Here is a 21,841-nt window from a genome sequence, read left to right on the forward strand (position 1 = left end):
TCCCATACTGTATCTTGCTTTAGGGCCCTTTCACACGGGGCGGATCAGTAATGATACGCCTCCGTGTGTCCGTAAGCTCAGCGGGGATCGCTCTGTATATCCCCGCTGAGCCGGCGGCTGATGTGCAGGGACCGCCCTGTCTTTTCTCCGCTCTCCCCTATGGGGATTGGATGAACACGGACCGTGTCCGTGTTCATCTGATCCGATCCACAGACGGAAGAAAAATAGGACATTATTCCGTCTGCAAAATTGGATCTTTGCGGAGGCGGGTGATTACGGGTGTCAGCGGATGACACCCGCAATCACATAGGGACCAATGTATGTCCCTTTTTCATCCGCAAACGCATGGATGAAAAAGCGGCCATACGGTCCGCACGTCTGAAAGGGCCCTTACAGTCACTGGCTTAACGGCATGGCTATTGAAAGCCAGGTACTAAAAAAACGGGGCCTGGCGGATTCTGTGTCCAGAGTCCTGCTGTTCTTACAGCGCGGGGTGGACCAAAAAGCTTGCTTGAGCACATTTAAGGGGCATATATCTGCCCTGACTGTTTTCTTTCAGCGACCCCTGGCGACTCGCTCTCTAGTGAGAACATTTGTACAGGGGGTTCGGCATGTGGCCCCTCCGGTCCGTCCTCCACGACCTCCGTGGGCATTTGAATAGCAGTCGCACCTTGGCGTCTACCGCTACGAGAGGACCTGCTGTCGCAAGGTCCCATAGGTCATCCTGCTTTACAGTCAATGGCTTAACGCCATGACCTCTAGGTTCCTCAGAACCACCGTTTGAGAACATTAGGGAAGTTCCCTTGTTGACACTTTCTCAGAAAGTGTTTGTTTTTTTGGTGGCTATTAGGTCAGTTAAGACGGGTTCTGAGCTGGCAGCCTTGTTATGAAAGGCTCCCTATTGATCGTTCACAAGGATAAGGTGGTCCTGCATCCGCAGCCTTTTTTCTTCCGAAGGTCATTTCGACCTTCCATCTCAAGGAAGACATTGTACTGCCATACTTGTGTGCTCATCCGTCGAATCCTAAGGAGACGACGTGGCATTCCTCGGATGCTGTCAGAGCTCCGAGAAGATACTTGTCTGTTATGGCTCCGTTCCGGAGTTCAGACTCACTGTTTGTTTTGGTGGCTGGTCCCAAGAAGGGCCCAGCGGTCTCATCGGCCACCATTTCGAGGTTGACCTGACAGATCCTGATCAGGCTTACGCCATAAAGGGTCGGGTGCCTCCCTATCACGATGCATTCGACTAGGGCAATGGTGCCTCTTGGGGTTTCTGACATCTAGTGTCTGTTTCCCAGGTGTGTAAGGCGGCGACCTGGTTGCCCGGTCACACTTTCACTAAACTTTACAAGTTTGTGTGTGCATCTTCAGGTGCTTCTTTGGCCCGCAAAGTTTTGCAGGCGGCTGTTTAGAGTTTCAACTCCTCAGTTAAGGAGCTCTGTTTTGTTTTGGGGTGAAGTTTTATTTTTTTGCTTCCCACCCCTCATTTTGACACTGCTTTGGGACGTCCCACTATGTCAAGATTAAGGCTGTGTCCATCCATGAACGAAAGAGAAAATATTTTATGCTCACCGTAAAATCTTTCTCTGAGTTCATGGATGGACACAGCACCCACCCCTCTTTGTCTGTACTGCTTGCTACAAACTGAATTGCTTGGTGCAGGCTGACGGGATACAGTCTGGGACCGGCGCCCTGGGCGGGGCGGTTCTGCTTTGAAGTTAACACTTCTGCTTAGTTACTCCTAAAGATAGATAGGCTATTCCCACTATGTCAAGATTAAGGCTGCCATGAACTCAGAGAAACATTTTTCGGTGAGCATAAAATCCTATTTTTCACCTTTAATGCATAGGATGCATTAAGGTGAAAAAAACATGAACCTTTACAAGCCCTTTAAAAAAAGCGAGCAAGAGCTGTTGGTCAAACCCATCTTGTTTGCAGTGTGTTTGCCCCATTGCTGTCAGTGAAAAGATATAGGACACTTAAAACGCATACTAATTGTTTGAAGTGAAGTTTTATCCCTAGGATTGTAATGTCTATAAACCCACCAGGTACAGGGTTTTAGGAATGTTTTATGTGAAATTAAAAAAAAAAAGTGTGTGTGTGTTTGTTTGTTTTTAGCCGTTTAAGAATCCCCCCGACAAATTTTGTTGTATGTATACAATGATAATAAAGTATGTTATATTATCCTGTGAGAAGCTGAGCCAGCCTGGACAGACTGAGTAACATCAGTCGACAATTTGCCTTAGCTTGCTGTCGGCTGAATACCAGGTCACAGGAGTGCTGTCCTGTGACCCACAGGAGAGATAGGGGAAAAAAGAGCTTTGACCCCCACGTCTCCTTTTAATGCAACTTAGAAGTCAGAATCCCGGGTTCAATTTGGTGTCTCCTGTTCTGGCATATTTGGTCCCATATAATGCCTGAAAAGCACCATTCTGTATTGATGGGCTTCAGTCCTTTTTAATGAGTCAGGGTCCATCTTTGTTTTTTTGTTTTTTGTGTGCATTTTGGTCTATTGGCAGCCCATTCATTTAACTTGTCTGCGTCAATGCAACACAGGATATAATGCGCAAAAAAATGCATTGGTGCAAAATGCCAAGGTGTGAATGGACCCTAAAATATAAAGTGTTTTGATGGAGAAGTACTTGATTAATTTGAATATTTGTTTTTTCTCACAGCTGGTTGTAAAACGCCTGGGATTTGATACCAGAATCACAGTTCTTGGACATGTACAACGAGGAGGAACTCCATCAGCATTTGATCGTGTCTTGGTAACTCATAATTTTTATTTATTTTTTATTTTTGTGTAAACAAAAATTCCAGGACCATACTTGTTCTTGTCCCATAGTACTGTTTTAGTAACCAACATGGCAGCTGTGCCAATCACAACCCCCAATTGCTTAATCGCGCAAAAGGGGGGGTTCGGTTGGTTGGGCTTGTATATCACCCTGAAAAAAGTTAGAAACTCTTTACTTTAGTAAATGCATACCTTTCCTTCCAACACTCTTTACAGTCCACTATCTAAGGATGTAAAGATTGCATTTATCCTTGTAGAAATCTTTCACTTGCAGTGTTACTGTGGTGGTTCATAAACATCATGATGGTATCACTGCAGTCCTTGCCGTCTTGCAAACAAAAAACACTCCTGGCCGTTTGCTGTTGGCTTACGGCAGAAAGTAATCTACAGCTTGTAACTTTTTACAGCAATATAAAAATGTTATGTCTTTTTAGTAGTGTCTTCAAAATGTCATAGATGGGGCAACTCCTATCCTAATATTGATCAGTGGCTCCAAGTTAATAACTACTACAGTTGGGAACAGACACAAAAAGATATACTCTGCATCTTTCTGGATAACGGTTCTGTTCTGTTCTGTGCATTTTGAAGTTTTTTTTTTTTTTTATAACCATGTTTATGTAGGTATCCATTTATATTATCATTCTAGATTTATATAGCGCCAACAGTTTGCGCAGCGCTTTACAACATGAGGGCAGACATTAGTTACAATACAATACAGGAGAGATCAGAGGGCCCTGCTTGTTAGAGCTTACAATCTTACAATTGTAGGCAGTAAATCATATATAATCATAATTCATAATAAAAGGCTTAAAGTGATTTTAAACCATCGCTTGGTAAAACAACCCATTTAGTTTAGAATGGAAATGAAAGGCAAAACTTTTATGTAAATAAAAAAACATTATATACATAGGTTTCCCTTTTCTATAAGTGATCGCATTCCATCTTTTCTCAGCTGCATAAGCACTGGGGGAAGAGAAATGTCGGGACACTGATCTTCCCAGGGAAAGGCCGTACAGAAGGTGTGTGTGTGTGTGTGTGTGTGTGTGTGTGTGTGTGTGTGTGTCAGGACAAGTCTGATCATTAGAGGAGAGAAGGATGAGTTCCCAGCATAGCTAGAGAACTGACCACAGTGTGTTCTCCTGCTCAGTTTTTATAGGAAAGCGGAGGAACTGGGAGGATCACCAGGGATTTCACACAAAGAAAGCACTATAAAGAGAACGGGATACTTTTTTCTTACAAATACACAGTACAGTAGGCACATATCAGAAATATGAAAGGTTAGGTTTACATATTCTTTAATAGACAATATACAGTACAACAAAATATATGGCGAACTGTCCAACACAGAACTTATTAAAACTTGTGCATGCGCTTTACTGTAGTTTTAGCAGAGCTTTTTGGCTGCTAGCGGGGCGCTTTTAACCCCACTAGCGGCCAATGAATGGGTTAATAGAGCCTGCAAAGCACCGCTTTGCAGGCGCTTCAGCGCAGTTGCCTAATGATCTCAATGGACAGGGGCACTTTAGGAGCAGTGTATACACCACTCCTAAAGCGCCCCAAAGATGCCGCTTGACTTTTTTTAACTCCTGCAAGCGCAGCGCTCTAGTGTTTTTTATCATGCACATACAAGTTTCAATTATGTTTTGGTGATAGACACTTTACCACATATTTTTATGTATATTGTGTATGAAGTCCTCTATTATGAGATTTACTGATATTTTGGTTTTGCGCACTTATGAAGTAGTTATATATTCCGGACACAAGAAAAACGTACAAATAAGTGCAGCATCACCATTTTGCATCAATTTTGTTTAGGAGCCACATCGCACGACCGCGCAATTGTCAAAGGGACGCAGTGCCGAATCGCAAAACCTGGCCAGGTCCTTTAGCTGCATTTTGGTCCGGGTCTTAAGTGGTTAAGCCACAGTAATGCCCTGGGCTCACACCTAGAGGCAGAACACAAAACATTAACATTATTTACTAATCCTCCTATTTTTTTTTTTTATTTTTTTTTTTAGGGAGGACACTTTTAAAAATTAACTTTTTTTTTTTTTTTTTCATCTTTGCCTATATGTTTGTGTTTGCAGAGCAGTAAGATGGGTATGGAAGCAGTTATTGCGTTGATGGAAGCAACACCTGAAACTCCAGCCTGTGTTGTAAGCCTGTCTGGCAACCAGTCTGTGCGACTGCCATTGATGGAATGTGTTCAAGTGGTATGTATTTTCAACGGTTCTCTAACTTTATAACCATAATATAATATTGAAATTGCATTTTAGTTTTTTTTTTTCAAAATATGTATTCCAGGCAAACGACTACATACACATCTGAAAATGTTTTACTTGCCATTAGGATTTGAAATTCTGTTAATTCACACAACTTGCTTCGAAAAGGAAAAATGTCAACATATACTGTATGTCAGCCCTCAAAATTTCCACTCGCCTACTAGCATTTGGCGAGTGGATTTAAGGGGGGGGCGAGTGATGACAGGGCTGCATGACCAATCTCCCTCCAATCTGTGCCTACACTTAGAGTCTCGATGCGATTGGCGGCCGAAGAGGAAAGGTGCATGCTCGGGAAAAGTAGTCTGGTGAGCCGCGCACAGGCAGAGCAGTACACAGGTGCTCTCCTTAGAAATTCTCATTAAGCCATGGGACCTGATAGTATGACCTCTCTGAGCCTGCCCCCCTCCCCGGGCCTCCCTCCAAATGTAGCTGGAGAGCAGAAAGTAATGAGTGAGGTGGAGGATTGCAAAAATTACCACTCGGTGCAGCGCTCACTGAAAGTTGCCCTGACATGACAGCGGCAGCCTTCTAGTTTGTGCAGTTTTCTTCTTCTTGTGCTCTATGTAAGTGTCCAACAGTTTAGCCTGAGCACTGTGAACAGACTGGTCTCAATGTGTGCTGTGCGGTGTCAGTGTGCGCTGTGGTGTCAACGGCTGTGCAGTTGTGTGGATCTTGGCGCTGGATTGTACTCCCTCCCGCTGTGCTGCAGCTCCTCTCCTCTCTGCCAGCCTGAATAAAAGGGGGAAGTGGGGACATGCAAACGTGGAGCCGCACACACAGGCTCCTGATGATGAGATGAATGTGAGAGAGAGGATGGATGGGAGTTGCAGAGGAGACAGCAAGAGAATGGGGAAGAGACCCAGTTCTAGTGCCCTGTCCCTCTGGTCTGCCCCCAGTGCCCTGTCCCTCTGGTCTGCCCCCAGTGCCCTGTCCCTCTGGTCTGCCCCCAGTGCCCTGTCCCTCTGGTCTGCCCCCAGTGCCCTGTCCCATTTTGTTAAAGTTGTTGTTGGTAATATTTAATTTTGTAACTTGATTCTGCATAAAACATTGTCATTCCATGAGATAATCTACGAGGAGGTGTTTACGGGTGCAATTAGGCGCAGGGCAGTGTATGAATTAGGATGGGCAACTGGTGGCGAGTAACTCTTGAGGCCTGGCTAGTAGCTCAGGACTTGAAATTTTGAGCCCTGCTGTATGTATTTTAAATATGTATTTAGCTGTGTGCCTGGAATTTGCTTTAAGTAATTTTGTGACCAGAGATTCAGTTTTGGGAAATGCCATTCAAATCAGATTTTTTTTAAATACATGGTTGGAGCTGGAGAATTGTATCCCCATGAAAGATGAATGGTACGGCTCAGCATGTAGCTTTATTATGGGTTTTGGCTTTTAAACTCTGGTTAAAAGAAAATAAAACCGCTGCAGCATGATTTATTTTGTTATGGGTTACAGCTTACTCTGCTCTCATATTGTTAAGCACCACTAACCAATTGTTTGGTGTTCTGTACAGGAGAAGATCCTCATTTGTGCTGCAGAAAGAAGTAGAAAAAAAAAATCCAGATTTTTATTTTATTTTTTTTATTTTTTTTAACCACCTAGAACCCATATTCTAAGTACATTATAACCAAATAATGCAGGGAACTACTATAAATAAAAATGTATTTATAAATTCCTTCCAAAAATGAAATATTACAAGGTTGGGCACGTATAATATTATACCATAAATAGGCTAAAGTCACATATTGGACTATTTTGAAAAAAATTCTGTGTATATATAAATACACCATAATGGCAAGTTCACACCACATGCAGTGCAGCGCGTTTTTCTCCCCCCCCCCCTCTGTATTAAAAACACATAGAAAGTAGGTTATATGGTTTCCAATTAAATAGTTCACACCAGTGTGGTCAGTTCCAGAGCTTTTCAGTTCCAGAGGAAAAAAAAATAAAAAATCTGGAATGCATCCGAAAACATGTTGAAAACACGCATGCAGAAACAATTACAGAATGGATCTGGAGTGCATACAAATCTTTGAATGGCCATGCAGATTTAAAGAAATACAATGTATGTAACACAATTTGCAGCAGATCATAGCAAATATTGGTAAAATCCTAAGATTGTTTTTAGAATAAATGTATTTGTCTATAGGTTTCCCTAGATAAATCCACAATAATATCACAAAGTCACACATTATAATTTTATTTATATATATATATAATATATATATATATATATATATATATATATATATATATATATATATATATATATATATATATATATATATATATATATATATATATATAATTTGAAAAGACACAAGTCCAGTTAGTTCAACCAATAAAGGTATTGCTATCTGAGTTTAGCCCAATGATTGTCACACAGTCTATGTAATTGCATATATAGAATTGTGTTTATTTTTGTAGTAAAGGAATCGTGAAACATGAATTGTTTCATAAAATGCCAAACTTGGGGGACTGGAGGAATATAGTTTAAGAATACCCTGGGATTCTGGTTACAGACACGTTTTATCAGTCTTAAGATTCAAATCTTCTCTATCAAGTACGAAAATGTGTAAATATTTTCACCTGCAAAAAATGTCAACTAGTAAATATGTATTATTTGACTTATGTCTTAACTTCAAATGTTTTAGTTATCTTTGTTTTAACATTTTATGTATACTTTTAAAAAAGTAGGACATTTACAGTGTTTCTCATATATATTTTACATATTGTTGTGATTTAAAAATATAACCATTTGCCAGTCTTGTGGTTGAGTTAATATTAGGGTTGTCCCGATACCACTTTTTTAGGACTGAGTACAAGTACCGATACATTTTTTTAATGTACTCGCCGATACCGAATACCGATACTTTTTTAAATGTGTCCCCTCACATATTCCAGCCATGTCCCCTCACATATTCCAGCCATGTCCCCTCACATATTCCAGCCATGTCCCCTCACATATTCCAGCCATGTCCCCTCACATATTCCAGCCATGTCCCCTCACATATTCCAGCCATGTCCCCTCACATATTCCAGCCATGTCCCCTCCATACCTTGATGATGCTGCACGTGCCGCCGTTAATCAGCGTGCGGGGAACATTACAGCTTTCGTTTGAATAGCAAGGGGGAGTGTCTATACGCGGCGGGGATACAGCTATTCAAACGAAAGCTGTAATGTTTCCCGCACGCTGATTAGCGGCGGCTTTGCGGTTTGCGGCGACGGGTTTGTGGCGGCGGGGGGGGGGGGAAAACAAGTATTCTATTTCAGTATCGGGGGTACGTGTACTCCCGCAAATACTCCGGTATCGGTCCCGATATCGATACTGGTATCGGGACAACCCTAGTTAATATTTTTACGTTGGACCAATTGTGTGCACAGATTTTATGTCCAAAAAAGTGTACAATCTCACAGATACAGGGGCGGACTGACAACTCATGGGGCACCCGGGCAATAGGAGATTATGGGGCCCCCAGCAAGCTGCATGCTGTGGGGGCATTTGATAGGAGGGAGGGACCCAAGAAGTGGAGGATCCTGGCTGCTCTGTGCAAAACCAACTGCACAGATGAGGCAAGTATGACATGCTTGTTATTTAAAAATAAATAACAAAACAAGATTTTACAATCCCTTTAATTAAAACCAGCAACTGTTGAGACAACACCTTGGTCAGGTCTATGTACAGTATAATGTACAGAGTACGTGGGTCAGGAGTAAGTAACAAACAAAACATATGGGCCCAGATTCACAAAGCACTTACGCCGACGTATAACAAGTTACGCCGACGTAAGTGCAAATGTGTGCCGTCAGGCTACACCCCGCCGACGTATCTTGCTTACGCCGGCATAGCGTGGGCGCACATATGGGCTGGACGCACGGTGCTGCTCCCATTGATTAGCCATTCAAACATGCAAATGAGTGAGATACGGTGATTCACGAACGTGCATGCGCCCGGCGCATGCTACGCGAGGTGCGCGTAAGTTGTACGTCCGGCGTAAAGTTATTCCCCATAAATGAGGTGCAACCCGGCAACAGACGTGCACAGGTCAGCTGGAGAGCAGCTGCAGCAGCACCGTTACGGACGAGCTGAGCAACCACACTTGCAGGACAACACATCCGTATGCCAACATGCCAGGGGCAGCCATGGTCATAGCACTACTGCGTCAACAGGCACAGGAGAGGATATACCGAACGCGTATGAACATCTTTGGCATGGGGGAATCGGAGGTGTACCGCATCTTCAGATTCAGCCCTGATGTCATCCTGGAATTAGCCACAGCCCTGCATGATGAAATCACCAGCCAGACGGGACGCTCACATGCAGTGCAGCCACTGGTCAAGGTACTGACAACACTCCATTTCCTCACCAGTGGATCTTTCCAACGTACAAGTGGAGTCATGTCTGGGATGTCGCAATCCACCATGAGCAGATGCGTGCACCAGGTTGTGCCTGCAATCCTCACACACATGTCCCACCACATCATCAAACCCAAGGGAGGGGGTCACCACTCAAGGTGGGTCTTTGTAGGCAATTTGAGGAGCTTCTCAGGAGTCCAAGGTGCTGGCAATGCACAAGGCAAACATGGAAAAATGGAAATGGAAGGACAGCCGCACTCCAGAGGAACTTGAAAAAGTCGTCTTTATTAATAAAAGATGGACATGCAAATCCAAAAATACAGTCACATAAGGGGACAGCCGACGCGTTTCGCACTCAGGTTGTGCTTAGTCATGGCTCATCATCATCAAACCCACCCATAAGCACCTGCGGCAGAAGGCAATGCAGGATTTCTACACAATTGCCGGATTCCCACGCACCGTCGGGGCCATTGATTGCACACATGTGGCACTACGCCCCCCCCCGTGCCACAGAGCACATATACCGCAATCGTAAGCAGTGGCATTCCATCAACGTACAGGTGATAGCCGATGCCCAATGCCTCATATGGCACGTCAGTGCCAAACACCCAGGGGCCAGCCACGACGGCTACATATACCGTCAAAGCAAAATCCCAACGGAATTCGAACAGAATGTGTACAGGGACATCTGGCTGGTTGGTGAGTGACATGGGAGTCAGGCATGACTGTCCGACCCCATGATGCAGACATCACAAGGGGCACATGCACGACTAACATCCTCCTGTGTTTTCCCTTCCAGGTGACTCAGCATATGCACTTGGGCCCCATCTCCTGACTCCATACCGGAATCCCCAAACCAGAGGCGAGGGAAGATACAATGCTGCACACATACGCACCCGTGCAGTGGTGGAGCGCACATTTGGCATACTGAAGTCCCGTTTCCGATGCCTGGATAAGTCCGGGGGGGCCCTGTTGTATTCCCCAAACTTTTTGTGCCAGATCATCGGTGCATGTTGCGTGCTGCACAACCACGCCATGAGAAAGGGCCTGGAGATTGACATATGTGATGACCTGACCCCCGAACCACAGAGTTTCCCCCCCCCCCGCCTGAGGCTACCCCGTCTGCTGAAGGAACAGCAGTCAGGAGTTGCCTCGTGGAGCGCATCTTTGCATGTTAAACACACACATTCATCATGGCACACGGACAATGCACGCATGCACACCACTGTGGTCCCTAGCTCACGCACACCACATCCACCTCACATTGGTTTAGCCCAAGTCCACCGTGCAGGACTTGGGAGCAGCAACGCCCCAATGATGTTGCTGTCCATTCATACCACATCCACACGGTCGTGGGGATAACCTCTCACCCAAGAAACAAAGTTAACCCTGCCAGTTGACATGCCTTGCTGGCAGACATGGCCTTGTGCCAGTCTGAACACATTGGCCACACACACTCACACACCAGTCACACTGTAGCACTGACCGCACCGGGCAAAACCTGCCCTTGCACTCCTGACCGTGTGCAGTCCAATGGTGCTGTGACATCAGTGAAAAAAGAAAAAAATGGGATCATGCCATTGTCCGCCATGGCAAGCCCTTACAGGTGCACGGCACATGCATCTGTGCACGTCACCCAAATAAAATAAAAAAAGTTCAGACTCTGAGCTGCACTCGTTGTCCTCAGAGCAGTCATTTGCCCTCTCGCGGACCAGGCCTCGTGCCCAGGGTTCTGCTCCGCAGTTGTCGTGGAGACGACTCGGGTGGGGGGGTAGGGCGGGATGACGCTCCTGGAGCTGGTTGCAGATGTTGACTGCATCCCCTCCAAGGCAATGGCAATGCGGGTCAGCATGCCATTTGTCTCAGCCTGCAAATGCCTCTGCCTGGCATTGTACTGGCGCTGTGGCATTGGTGACCCTCGGACTGGATGGCGGCAGTGTTGGCCTGCACTATCATGCCCAGGCTCCGAACCTCCGCCACAATTCCTGCCGCTGTTGCCTGCAGCTCCCCAATAGCCGTGGTGTGACGCTCCTGGGTCGCCTGCACGTCCGATCCCTGGTCCCCAGATGTTGAAGGACCCCCTGCTACCATGTGTTGATGCATGTCATCCAGGGTCTGTGACGGTCACAGAGGCATGTGGCCATGGCAGCACAATTGGCATTCACCTCCTGCAGGCAGAGATGGCCATGATATGTTCAGCCTGTTGGTTGAGGCACTGCTGCATTGTGGCTGCGGTGCCCTGCACAGCCACTGTGCACTCAGCATGTGTCGTTGCCGAGGACCCGACAAAGGAGGCCAGGCTGTCAGCCACACGGTGGAGATCGCTGGCAATGTCTGCCATGTGGTGTGTCTGGCGTGCCCTTCTTGGACGGATCCTGCTACACCCCTGGTCTTGCTCAGAGCCTTCCTGGGAGATGTAGATGGTTGTGTCTGTCTGGACGGGGTGGCCCTGGGGGGGGGGGGGTGTTCCCCTGATGGGCTTGGAGGTCGTTAGGAGGTCCACCTTCTCGGAGGGTCCGGCACAGTAGGTATCCTCATCGGGGTACAGGCATTCCTCCTGATGTATGTCCACCTGCTCCTCCACAACGACCTCAGGATCACATGTGTGGGCACTCCCCTCCACCGTTGCTTCGTGGCTTCCCAGGAGGTCAGACTGAGTAAGATGTTCCTTGGATGGCATGGGTCGTCCACAGGCAGAAGATGGCCCAGCTCCCTCCAGCACATCTGTGGATGACACACAGCAGTCACATGTTGGTGGACCCACACACTTGTCACATGTTCCCTTGCACCCCCTCACATGCTCCACACCGGATGGGGTTATGCCGGCGTGGTTATGAGCAGGCGCAGAGGGGTGCTGTGCATGGGTCCATGTCATGGCGCATGCGCAGGTCGTGATACGCCGGGCGTATACCACTGTAAACTTTTAGTTCCCCAGCACACAGAAAAAGATCTAACAGCCTCAGAGACAGGAGATCTGCAAGAGTAAACACAACCTCCCCCTTCTCCTCACCAGAGAAAGCACTGATAAAACAACATTTAACTTGCCTTGCATCAGCCTGATGTCCATCCCACACTCCATGCTGCGTCCCTGCCTCTCCTCCAGCTGTTGGCAATCTCCTGCTCTGTATTCAAAGAAGCCGCGCGGGGGAAGGGGGGCATGTACACCATGTTCCCATTGGCTGAGGAGGTAGTGGAGGGGTGGAGCAGCTATTGCCTCCGAAATCTCACTTCAAAATGATGTTGGTGTCATACATTTCGGGGACAGATGTAAAAATACACAGATTTTTACAATCTGTCCCTGATTTTTCAAAGGCTGGCAACCCTGATGGGGCCCCCGGTCACTGCCCGAATGGTCAGTCTGCCCCTGCACAGATATTTAAAAATATAGTAATAAAAGCCTGAAACTCGTTATACCACAATCCAGCAGCATTAAACACTACTTTACTTGGTATTGCACGTTTATAAAATACACACAGAATTTAATTGAAAAGCTAATTATATGAGTTTTTACAGTATAAAATGTTTTTTTGTTTTTTTAATCCTTTTTATTTTACTTCATTTAAGACAAAGGATGTACAAAAAGCTATGGAGGAGCAGAAATTTGAGGAAGCAATCCAGTTAAGGGGAAGGTAAGCCACATACACACTTGAAATATGAGTGCATTTTTAAAAATGCAATAAGCATTTTAAAGGGTAACTCCACTTTCGTGGGGGGGGGGGGGGATTGTTGTAAATAAAGAAAAAATAATATAGCGTATGCAATTGCGACATAAGTCATGTTGTGATTGAATGTTATTTAAAATTACTTTTCCTTTTGCAGCTGCTGTAATTTTCTGAAAATGCAATGCAATATGGCTACCTGGAGGTTTTCTGTACACAAAATGTGTACAGAACATCCCCCAGAAACATAATTTCCTGCTTGTGTGATTGGTTCACCGATTTTTTTTTTTTTTTTTTTCCCCCCAGAAGTCTGCTCTAAGGTGCAAGTCAGATTTCAGGCATCCCCTGCAAAAAAAATTTAACTTATTTCTCATACATCATGGGACACAGAGTCGGGCTAATATTCATTACCTGCTTGGTTATATCCCATCTCTAGGTGAATGGACACTGGTAGACCAAAGGTCTTCAGACAGGAAGTGATCCCCTATATAACCCCTCCCATACAGGAAGTACTTTAGTTTTTTGCCAGTGTCTGCAAGGTGGATGGCATGGTCCGTTTTGAGCTTTCTGAGCTCCAGGTCTCTAGTCCAACAAATGGTTCTAAAATGAATTGAGGGATTGACCAATCGGATCCATTTGACACAGGCTTTTATGCTTGGATAAATGGTACCTGAGCCTCGCAAAGAAGACTCTCAAGATCCTGCAAGGGTTTGCCTGTAATGCGGCCTCCGGTTGCTGGACCCTGTGAAGTATTGGCATTTCCTGCAGGGTGCTGTACAGGTCCAAGGGAGTGGACCCTAAACATGAAAAAGCTACCCAGTCCTTGAAGGTCCAAGTGACAGGAACCCACCTAAAGGGTGAAGATTGGGCCCTTAGTTTCTAAGTGGCCCTGCGCCTGGATGCCCCTTTATTATTGTGGGGTGTCCCAGTGATTGTAACAATCAGTCAAGCTAGCTAAAGGCTGGACACCTGTGTGCGGTGACCATATGGAGGAGTTTTGGGCTAGCTGTGGGTGTTTACAAAGTGTACTTTTTTTGCATGTGTCTGGCTTTTTTTTACCTGTATGATGGCACACGATCGTTTCGAAGCACAGCCGGACTTGGCAGTTTGGCGGCCATGGTGCACGCGGCTGCGCCGCACATGCGCAGTAGCCTTATCTTGGCGCACAAAAATTTTGAGTCGTACGCTGATAGTCACGCCTGTCCACACGAACGTTCCGGCGCACACCCAGCTGTGTAGGCCAAGCAGATTGTGAGGCTGACAATAGATGGGCCATGGACACTTCCACGTCGCCCCGATCTTCTATCTCAAGGTCCTATATTTCACCCCAACTTACAGTTTTTAAAGTTGACGGCATGGCTATTGAAGCCAGGGTGTTAAAGGACCGTGACATCTCGGGACCAGTGTTGTCTACTCTAGTGAATGCTAGAAAAGCTGTCACTAGGAAGATCTATCATAAGGTCTGGAAGACTTTTTTTTTTTTTTTATATTGCTTGGTGTGAAGCCATAAAATGGCATCCACGAAAATACGTGATTGGCACAATTCTCTTTTCTACAGTCGGCTGTAGAAATCAAATTGGCTTTGAGTACAATCAGGGCCGAAACTTGATCTTCATCTGTATTCTTTCATAGGCCTTTGGCCTCCCATTCACTGATCCAAACCTTTTATGCAGGGGGCAACTCATTTGCTTCCCCCCCCCCCCCATTAGGTCACCTATGTGTCATTGGGACTTAAACTTGGTGCTGTTTGTGTTACAGAACCAACCATTTGAACCAATTAAGGAAATTAGACTTGCTGTTACGCACGCTAGCCTTCCTGATGGCTATCACCTCGGCTAGAAGGGTGTCGAAGTTGGCGGCCCTTTCATGCAGGGAACTGATCCTTCACCATGACAGGGTCGTGTTACGACCTATTCCACCCCTTTTGCCAAAAGTGGTGTTGGCCTTTCATTTAAATCAGGACATTATTTTGCCTTTTTCCTCTCAGCCTCGTTTGGCGGAAGAGAGATGACTGCATTCTCTGGACGTTGTCCAGGCAGTCAAAGTTTATTTGTCTAGATCTGCAGAGATCCGAGGATCAGACTTTCTTGTTTTACCAAAAGGACCCAAGAAGGGGTCCATCAATTGGTCATTCGGGTTTACGGTCTGAAACATTTTTTTTTTTCTTAACAAAAGTGGAGTTGCGGTTTAAAACTGATATAATGCAGTTTAATAGTAATTATTATATTATTTCAAACAGTTAAGCATCCGAGACATCTAGGAAGGATATGGTAGGAAATACATGGTTAAGAAGGGAGTGGGTGGCTTTTTTTTTGTCTTAAAGTGGTTTTAAAGCCTTACGTTTTTTTTTACCTGATATAAAGGTAATGAAACCTGTGTTGCAGGATCCCCACAGCTCCCCCCTTATACTTACCTGATCCAGTGATGTGCACAACAGCATCGGCTCTCGCTGCTGTCTCTTCTGGGCATATTAATAGAGACTCCCGCTGTTAAGCAAATGCTGTGGCGTGGAGCAGGGCCAAGCTGCCCAGTCAATAGACAAAGATAGGACAGCTGGGGCGCGACCTGCAGGAGTGCTCCCATAGAACCGGCTTTCTATAGGAGCACTCTTCAAAGAGGAGCCTGGAGTGGGGGACCCCAGAAGAGGAGGATCAGTGCTGCTCTGTGCAAAACCTCAAGTGTAACACACATAACATTAAAAAAAAAATGAAGTTTAAGTGTTGCTTTAGCTCTCTGCTCCCCTTAAATGCAGAAACATAATTTCTGTTTCTTGGGAAAAGTTATCCAAGTTTTTTCTGGCATTAGTTGCCAGTGATGTTTATCATTCATTTATTTGCAGATATTAAACTTCTTACTTTAAAATGTATCATTGATCTCTGTATATTATCCTTTCAAAATGCCCCAATGTTAGGCCTCCTATAGTGCTATGAGGGTGGTTGATTGTGTTTTTGAAGTATCTAACCAACCCCAGACAGCAGTTTTAGCTGGCAAATCCATGAACAGGACATTTCAGTTCCAGGTAAAGTGGTTGTAAACTCCCATAGATTAATTGCACCTATAGTTAATCTTATAATAAGGCTTACCTGTAGGTACTGTAAATATCTCCTAATCGTGCACTGCTTAGGAGATGCAGTATTTAATGTTTATGTAGCCAAAAACATAATCGGTGCATGCGGTCTGAAGGAACGGCCTCCCGTGCCGTTCCTTCAGAGCCCTGTGCCATTGGCTCCCACGTGGGAGTGACGTCATGCGGCTCTAGCCAGTCACACAGCCTGACCTGGAAGGAAGATATGGGGGGAAGGGGAGATGGATGCAGCCTCCAGCGGTGACAGTGCATCGGTGGAGGGCTTCGTTTGCAGGTAAGTTTCATTTAATGTGCTAATATGCGTTGCATATTAGCACATTATGACTTTACTTTGCAGGTCAGAAAAAAATAATAATTACCTTGCGCTTTAATTCCTCTTTAATAATAGGGAAGAGATGATCGACACTGCTGACCCTGGCTGTCTCAGTGGGAAGCACTAATTTGACCAGGTTTTCTAACCCACATCACAGCAGGCCAAGGCTGATTCAGCCAAAAAAACAACTGCTAGTCACCTTGATAAACAGACACTCATCGCTCAGCAGGAATAAAAGAGCCAACTGGTTGGAAATCAACAGGGTCATAATTCCTAGACTCGCAATGCTAATGTTCTTTTTGTTAAGGCAGTTCGTTCCAATCGCCACAGTCTCATCGGCAACAATAAAGCCGGGAACACTAAAAGTCCTTCCATGTAATGGTGCTGTGTATGCACTGCAGGGGTTTACTGCTTGTTTGTCTAGTGGCCTGGGTAAAGCAATTTTTATTTACCTGATCCTTTGCTTCTAAAGGGTCCTCCGCGCTGGTACACTAATCTTTTGAGCCTCTTCTCATCTGCACACCAAGATCATCTGACATCATCTAGATCGATGCAGGGGCCATAGCTCTGCTTTGGATTTGCCAGAGCACAAGTGAGCGCTGTCTGCCAGGGGAGTTGAGGGACAGGCAACTAAAGGTGTTTTCGATGTCCGCTAAATTAGTACACCCTTGCAGTGCCATGGGCAGCCCCCCCCTGCAGGGGGACGACTTTTAGTTTCCCTAATGTTCAGCTTTAAAGTGATTGAAAAAGATTTTCTTAAAAAACAAAAACAAACGTATTTATACTTGCTGCCCTGTGCAAATCCATCTAGGCCCCGAACCTTCTCTTCTCGGGTCCCATGCCGGTGCTTCTGGCTCCTCCCCTCCCGTGAGTGTCCCCATAGAAAGCTGCTTTTTATAGGGTTACTCATGTGGGCTCACTCCTGAGTCTTGCCGTCTGTGACTGACAGTCAGCTGGACTGGGCCCAACCCCCCTCATCACTGGCTTTGATTGACAGCAGTGGGAGCCAATAGCTTCTGGTGCCTTGGCAGGCCAGGAAGTGAGGGGAGAGAAGATATGCACAACGCTGGATCGAAATGAGGGCTCAGTAAGTAAAAGGAGATGAGGGGGGATACTGATGCCTAAACATTTTTTGCCTTAATGAAACACCGGTGACCATATGTTTAAAAAAAAAAAGTGGAAAAACACTTTTTCTCCCTTTTACCAAAAACAATGACAAAAAAATGACTTCAAAAAACGTGTCATGCCTCTTACTAAATACCTCAGACTGTTTACTTTCCAAAAAGGTCATTTGGGGGATATTTGTACTGTCCTAGTGTTTTCAGGTCTGAAATGGGGCGTCAGTACATCTATATATATATATATGTATGTATGTATGTATGTATGTATGTATGTATGTATGTATGTATATATATATATATATATATATATATATATATATATATATATATATATATATATATATACATACATATACACATACAGGATTTATATAGTGCCAACAGTTTGCGCAGCGCTTTACATCGGGGAAGACCGTACAGTCTCAATACAGGAGGGATCAGAGGGCCCTGCTCGTTAGAGCTTACAATCTAGAGGTATATAGTGTGTGTGATATATATATTATATTATATTATACTTTTTATTGCAAAACAGGAGTTTCAACCAGTTATCAAATGGTGAATGTTTACATGGTGTGTTCAATAAAAACATGGTAACATTTAATTCTTTGTGTGTTATTTGTTTAAGCAGACTGTGATTTCTATGTCTATTGTTGTGACTTTGATCATAAAATGTGATCTGATCTTAATCTATTTGTGCATAAATCAATATCATTCCAAAAGGGTTCACATACTTTTATATCATAGTTTGTGGATGCTTTCTTACAGACTAAATACTATACACCGATTTTGGGTTAAATGTTATAACCTAAATAAAGAATTTGTCTTTCAATTAAAGCTGACAATTGGCTTGGGCAGGAAGGGGCTAAAAGTGCCTGGTATTGAAGGTGTTAAACAAATGAGCTCCCAATTTTACACTTGCTAATTTTATCTTGTAGGAGCTTTGAAAATAACTGGAACATATACAAACTTCTTGCACACCAAAAACCGCCAGAAGAGAAGGTAATCCAGGTTTTAAGGTTTCTGCTGTGCATTGTTTTTCTCTCCTATCTACTCAGTCTTTGTCCAGCTCTACTAGAATTTTTGTTTTTTTTGTTTGTTTTGTTGAATGCTTTTTTTTCCTCCTGGGGGGAAAAAAATGATAGTTGCTTGGTAATCACGCTGAATTTCTTCCTTCAATACCTAGAGTCCAGGACTCTAGTCTCTTGACTTACTACTCTAAACTCTAGTGCGAGATGGGTGGCTCAGAAAGGGTTAAAGCCAGAGACAACCAGACAAATAATATTTTCAGAAGAGGGTTGGTAATGGCAGATTCCTAGGTGATATACAGTAAAATCTTGGTTTGAGAGCATTTTGCAAGACAAGCAAAATGTTTTAATACATTTTGCCTTGATATACAAGCGATGTCTTGATGTAAGAGTAGCGATATGTCACAACTGAGTATAAAAAAGAGGAGAGGAGCCTCTAAGTGTAGCAATATGGTTACATTTAATGAAGGTACAACATTTAGCAACTTATTGCTACACTTAGAGGTGCCTCTCGTCTTTTATACCCTGTAAAAAAAATGCTTTGATATACAAGCGCTTTGGATTACAAGCATGTTTCTGGAACGAATTATTCTCGCAAACCAAGGTTTTACTGTACACCCATAGGCCTTCAGTTTTTTTTTTTTTTTTTTTTCTGCCTAGTCCGGAGTAAGGATCTAGTTTCCTGCTGGGGATCTCTTGTCCTGCCATTTTTTTGTATTTTTTTTTTTTTTTTTCCCCCTGGATTGTTTCGGTGAGATCAACAAACAACTGCCAGGCTAGGCGACGGGCTGGACATTCGATCCAGTGGTCAACCCAGTCTGGCCGGCGAGCGCGTGCAGATCACAGCTACGTGCTAGGTCGGCCGCGACATAGCCCCACTGGACGGGGGCTGGCCCTGCGAGTTAAATGGCTTGCGAGGTCGCATACGTCCGGGTCTTGGTTCGAGTCGCAGCGTTCCTCATGACCGGCAGCCCCCCCACTTTGGTGGCGAGGAGGTTCTGTCTGGAGCGGTGCCTGTTCGGTCCTGGTGTGGTGAGCAAATATCCCCCTCTCCCCTTAGGGTGTTTTTGTGGCGGACGCAGGCCCCTCTCCGGGTTCGTTGGTCCTGCAGGTCCACTCTGTCCTTGCACCCTCTTTTCCTGGCCCTAAAGGTCCCTTGGTAACCCCCCCCCCATATGGGGTAGTGTGCCTTTGGTGAGGATGGGGTTGAGCACTGGATCTGGTGCCCGGATTTCTTCCTCATCTTCTTTTTTTTTTTTTTTTCCTCTCTCTCTTCCGTTCATGGACGGACACAGCAGCATTGACCTTAGGGTTATATACCTTCCTTTCAGGAGAGACTTAGGCAGAAAAACAGCACTTCAAGTGTTAAAACACTTATTTCAGTACAGCACCTCCCAGGGGCGGGTCCCCCGGGTACATCCCACTCTCTGCACATGCAGCCCCAGTTTTTTTCTGCCTAACGATAGGAGAAGACATAGATCCTCAGGGCCCATGTGCTCTGGAGGTTTTTAGGCGATTTTGACACTTTTATTTTATTTTTCCTGCATTTTTTTGGATCCTGGGATCTACAATCAACTGCCGACTGGGTGACAGGCTGGATCTGCGATCCTTGTAGTCCCCCCATGTTCGGCCATCCAGCGTGTGCCGGCCTTTAGCTATGCGCTGGGCTGTCCACGACATGCCCCGTTGCTCCAGGGGTTGCCGGTGAGCTATATGCTACAGGGCACACATATGATCGGTCTCTATGGCTTTGTCACAGTGTGCCGACAGCCATAAGCAGACATTGCTTCTGTCTGGAATGCCTCCAGCCGGTGGTCGCAGGACGGGTAAGTAGTATCCCCTTGCCTTGGCATGGTGGTTCGGCTGGTGCATTCCTGGGGAGGTTGATTGAGGGTCCGCCCTGTTTTCCTCTCTCTCTCCCTTCCTTCCTCTCCCTCCTTCCCCATTTTCTGGGTGGCGGCCGTGAGGTTGGGGGTACCTGGGTGCTCCGTTACTACGGGGGGGCTGCGCTGCTGTGGGGTGCTATTTTTCTGTCCGGTATTATGCTGTGTGTGCTGAGGGTGCTTTTACTGTGTTCTGCTGTGTTTGTCACTGTATTTTTAAAACACGTGTATGGCCGTCATTTTTTTCCGCTGACTTGCCTCTATTGACTCGGCGGCCATTTTCTTGTAGTCCGCATGCTGTTTTTCTGCATGTCGGCGGCCATCTTGGAAATGTTTTGGCCTCTAGTGACCAGAATAACGGCGCCAAAAGCTCCCAGCACTCTTCCTGAGGGACGGCACAGCACGGGCAGCGTTCTCAGCTTCTCGGTAGCGCTACAGCCTGGTGGGGTGGTGAGTCCTCTGGGGAGTCCCCTGCTCTCTGTTGCGGCTGGGAAGGTGACCTGTGGGTCCTGCCTTGCAGTATAAGGGCAGCATATACGGGGGTCAGCATGGCGTCCGAACCGGGAGCTTCTACCCCAAGCATGCCAGAGTTAACCCTTAGTGCCCCTGTTCCTGTGGCCTCAGTGGATGCTATGACGACAGTCCTTGAGGCGTTTGTTGCCAGGATTGAAGCGTCGAGTGGCCAGAAGGGGGGTAAAAAGCACCCCCTCCCTCTGCTTTCTTCTGAGGTTGTCTCTGACACGGAATCAGGCCCCGCTTCTGCGTCTGGCCCTTGTTCCGTCATGGCAGATGATGCAGGCTTGGCCCACACAGACAGTGAGGATGACTCTGCTTCAGGGTCAGCGCATGATAAGGCGTTTGTTGGAGCTCTTATCACTGCGGTGCGGGATACTCAGAAACTTGAGGATTTGGCGGAGGCATCAGACACGCCGGTCCCTTTTGGGTTCCGCAAGCCACCCCGCACCGCAAAAGTGTTTCCTTGTGTTCCATATCTTGACAAATTGTTGTACAAGGAATGGGAACGGCCGCAGAAAGTTTTTTGCTGTTCCAAAATACTTTGCGGTCCGTTAGCCGTTTGAGGAGGATTTCCTAAAAAAAAAGTGGGTATTTCCCCTGTCAGTGGACCCCCCTGTGTCCAGACTGAACAAGGCTACCACGCTACGTGTGGAAGGGGCTCCCGCTTTTAAGGACCTCGCTGATAGGAGAACTGAGGCTGTGGCCTGCTCCATGTTCACAGTGGTGGGGACGGCAGTGAGACCGGTTTTGGCCGGGGCTCTGGTGTCAGACACTTACAGAACGGGCAAAGTCCTTGCTGCAGGAGCTGGAAG

The 21,841-nt window shown here is 45.8% G+C and overlaps 1 protein-coding gene across 1 annotated transcript in view; it reads left to right on the top strand.

The window, feature by feature from the left end:
- PFKL (phosphofructokinase, liver type) overlaps nt 1-21,841 on the top strand; it is a 158,808-nt gene that overhangs the window by 91,372 nt on the left and 45,595 nt on the right. The window contains exons 9-12 of the mRNA XM_040357096.1: nt 2,676-2,768; nt 4,882-5,007; nt 12,992-13,056; nt 18,541-18,604. Of these exons, the coding sequence (XP_040213030.1) occupies nt 2,676-2,768; nt 4,882-5,007; nt 12,992-13,056; nt 18,541-18,604 (348 nt within the window). The remainder of the gene's footprint in view (nt 1-2,675; nt 2,769-4,881; nt 5,008-12,991; nt 13,057-18,540; nt 18,605-21,841) is intronic.

The sequence above is a fragment of the Rana temporaria genome, chromosome 6 (assembly GCF_905171775.1).
Source record: "Rana temporaria chromosome 6, aRanTem1.1, whole genome shotgun sequence".
Classification (NCBI taxonomy): Eukaryota; Metazoa; Chordata; class Amphibia; order Anura; family Ranidae; genus Rana; species Rana temporaria.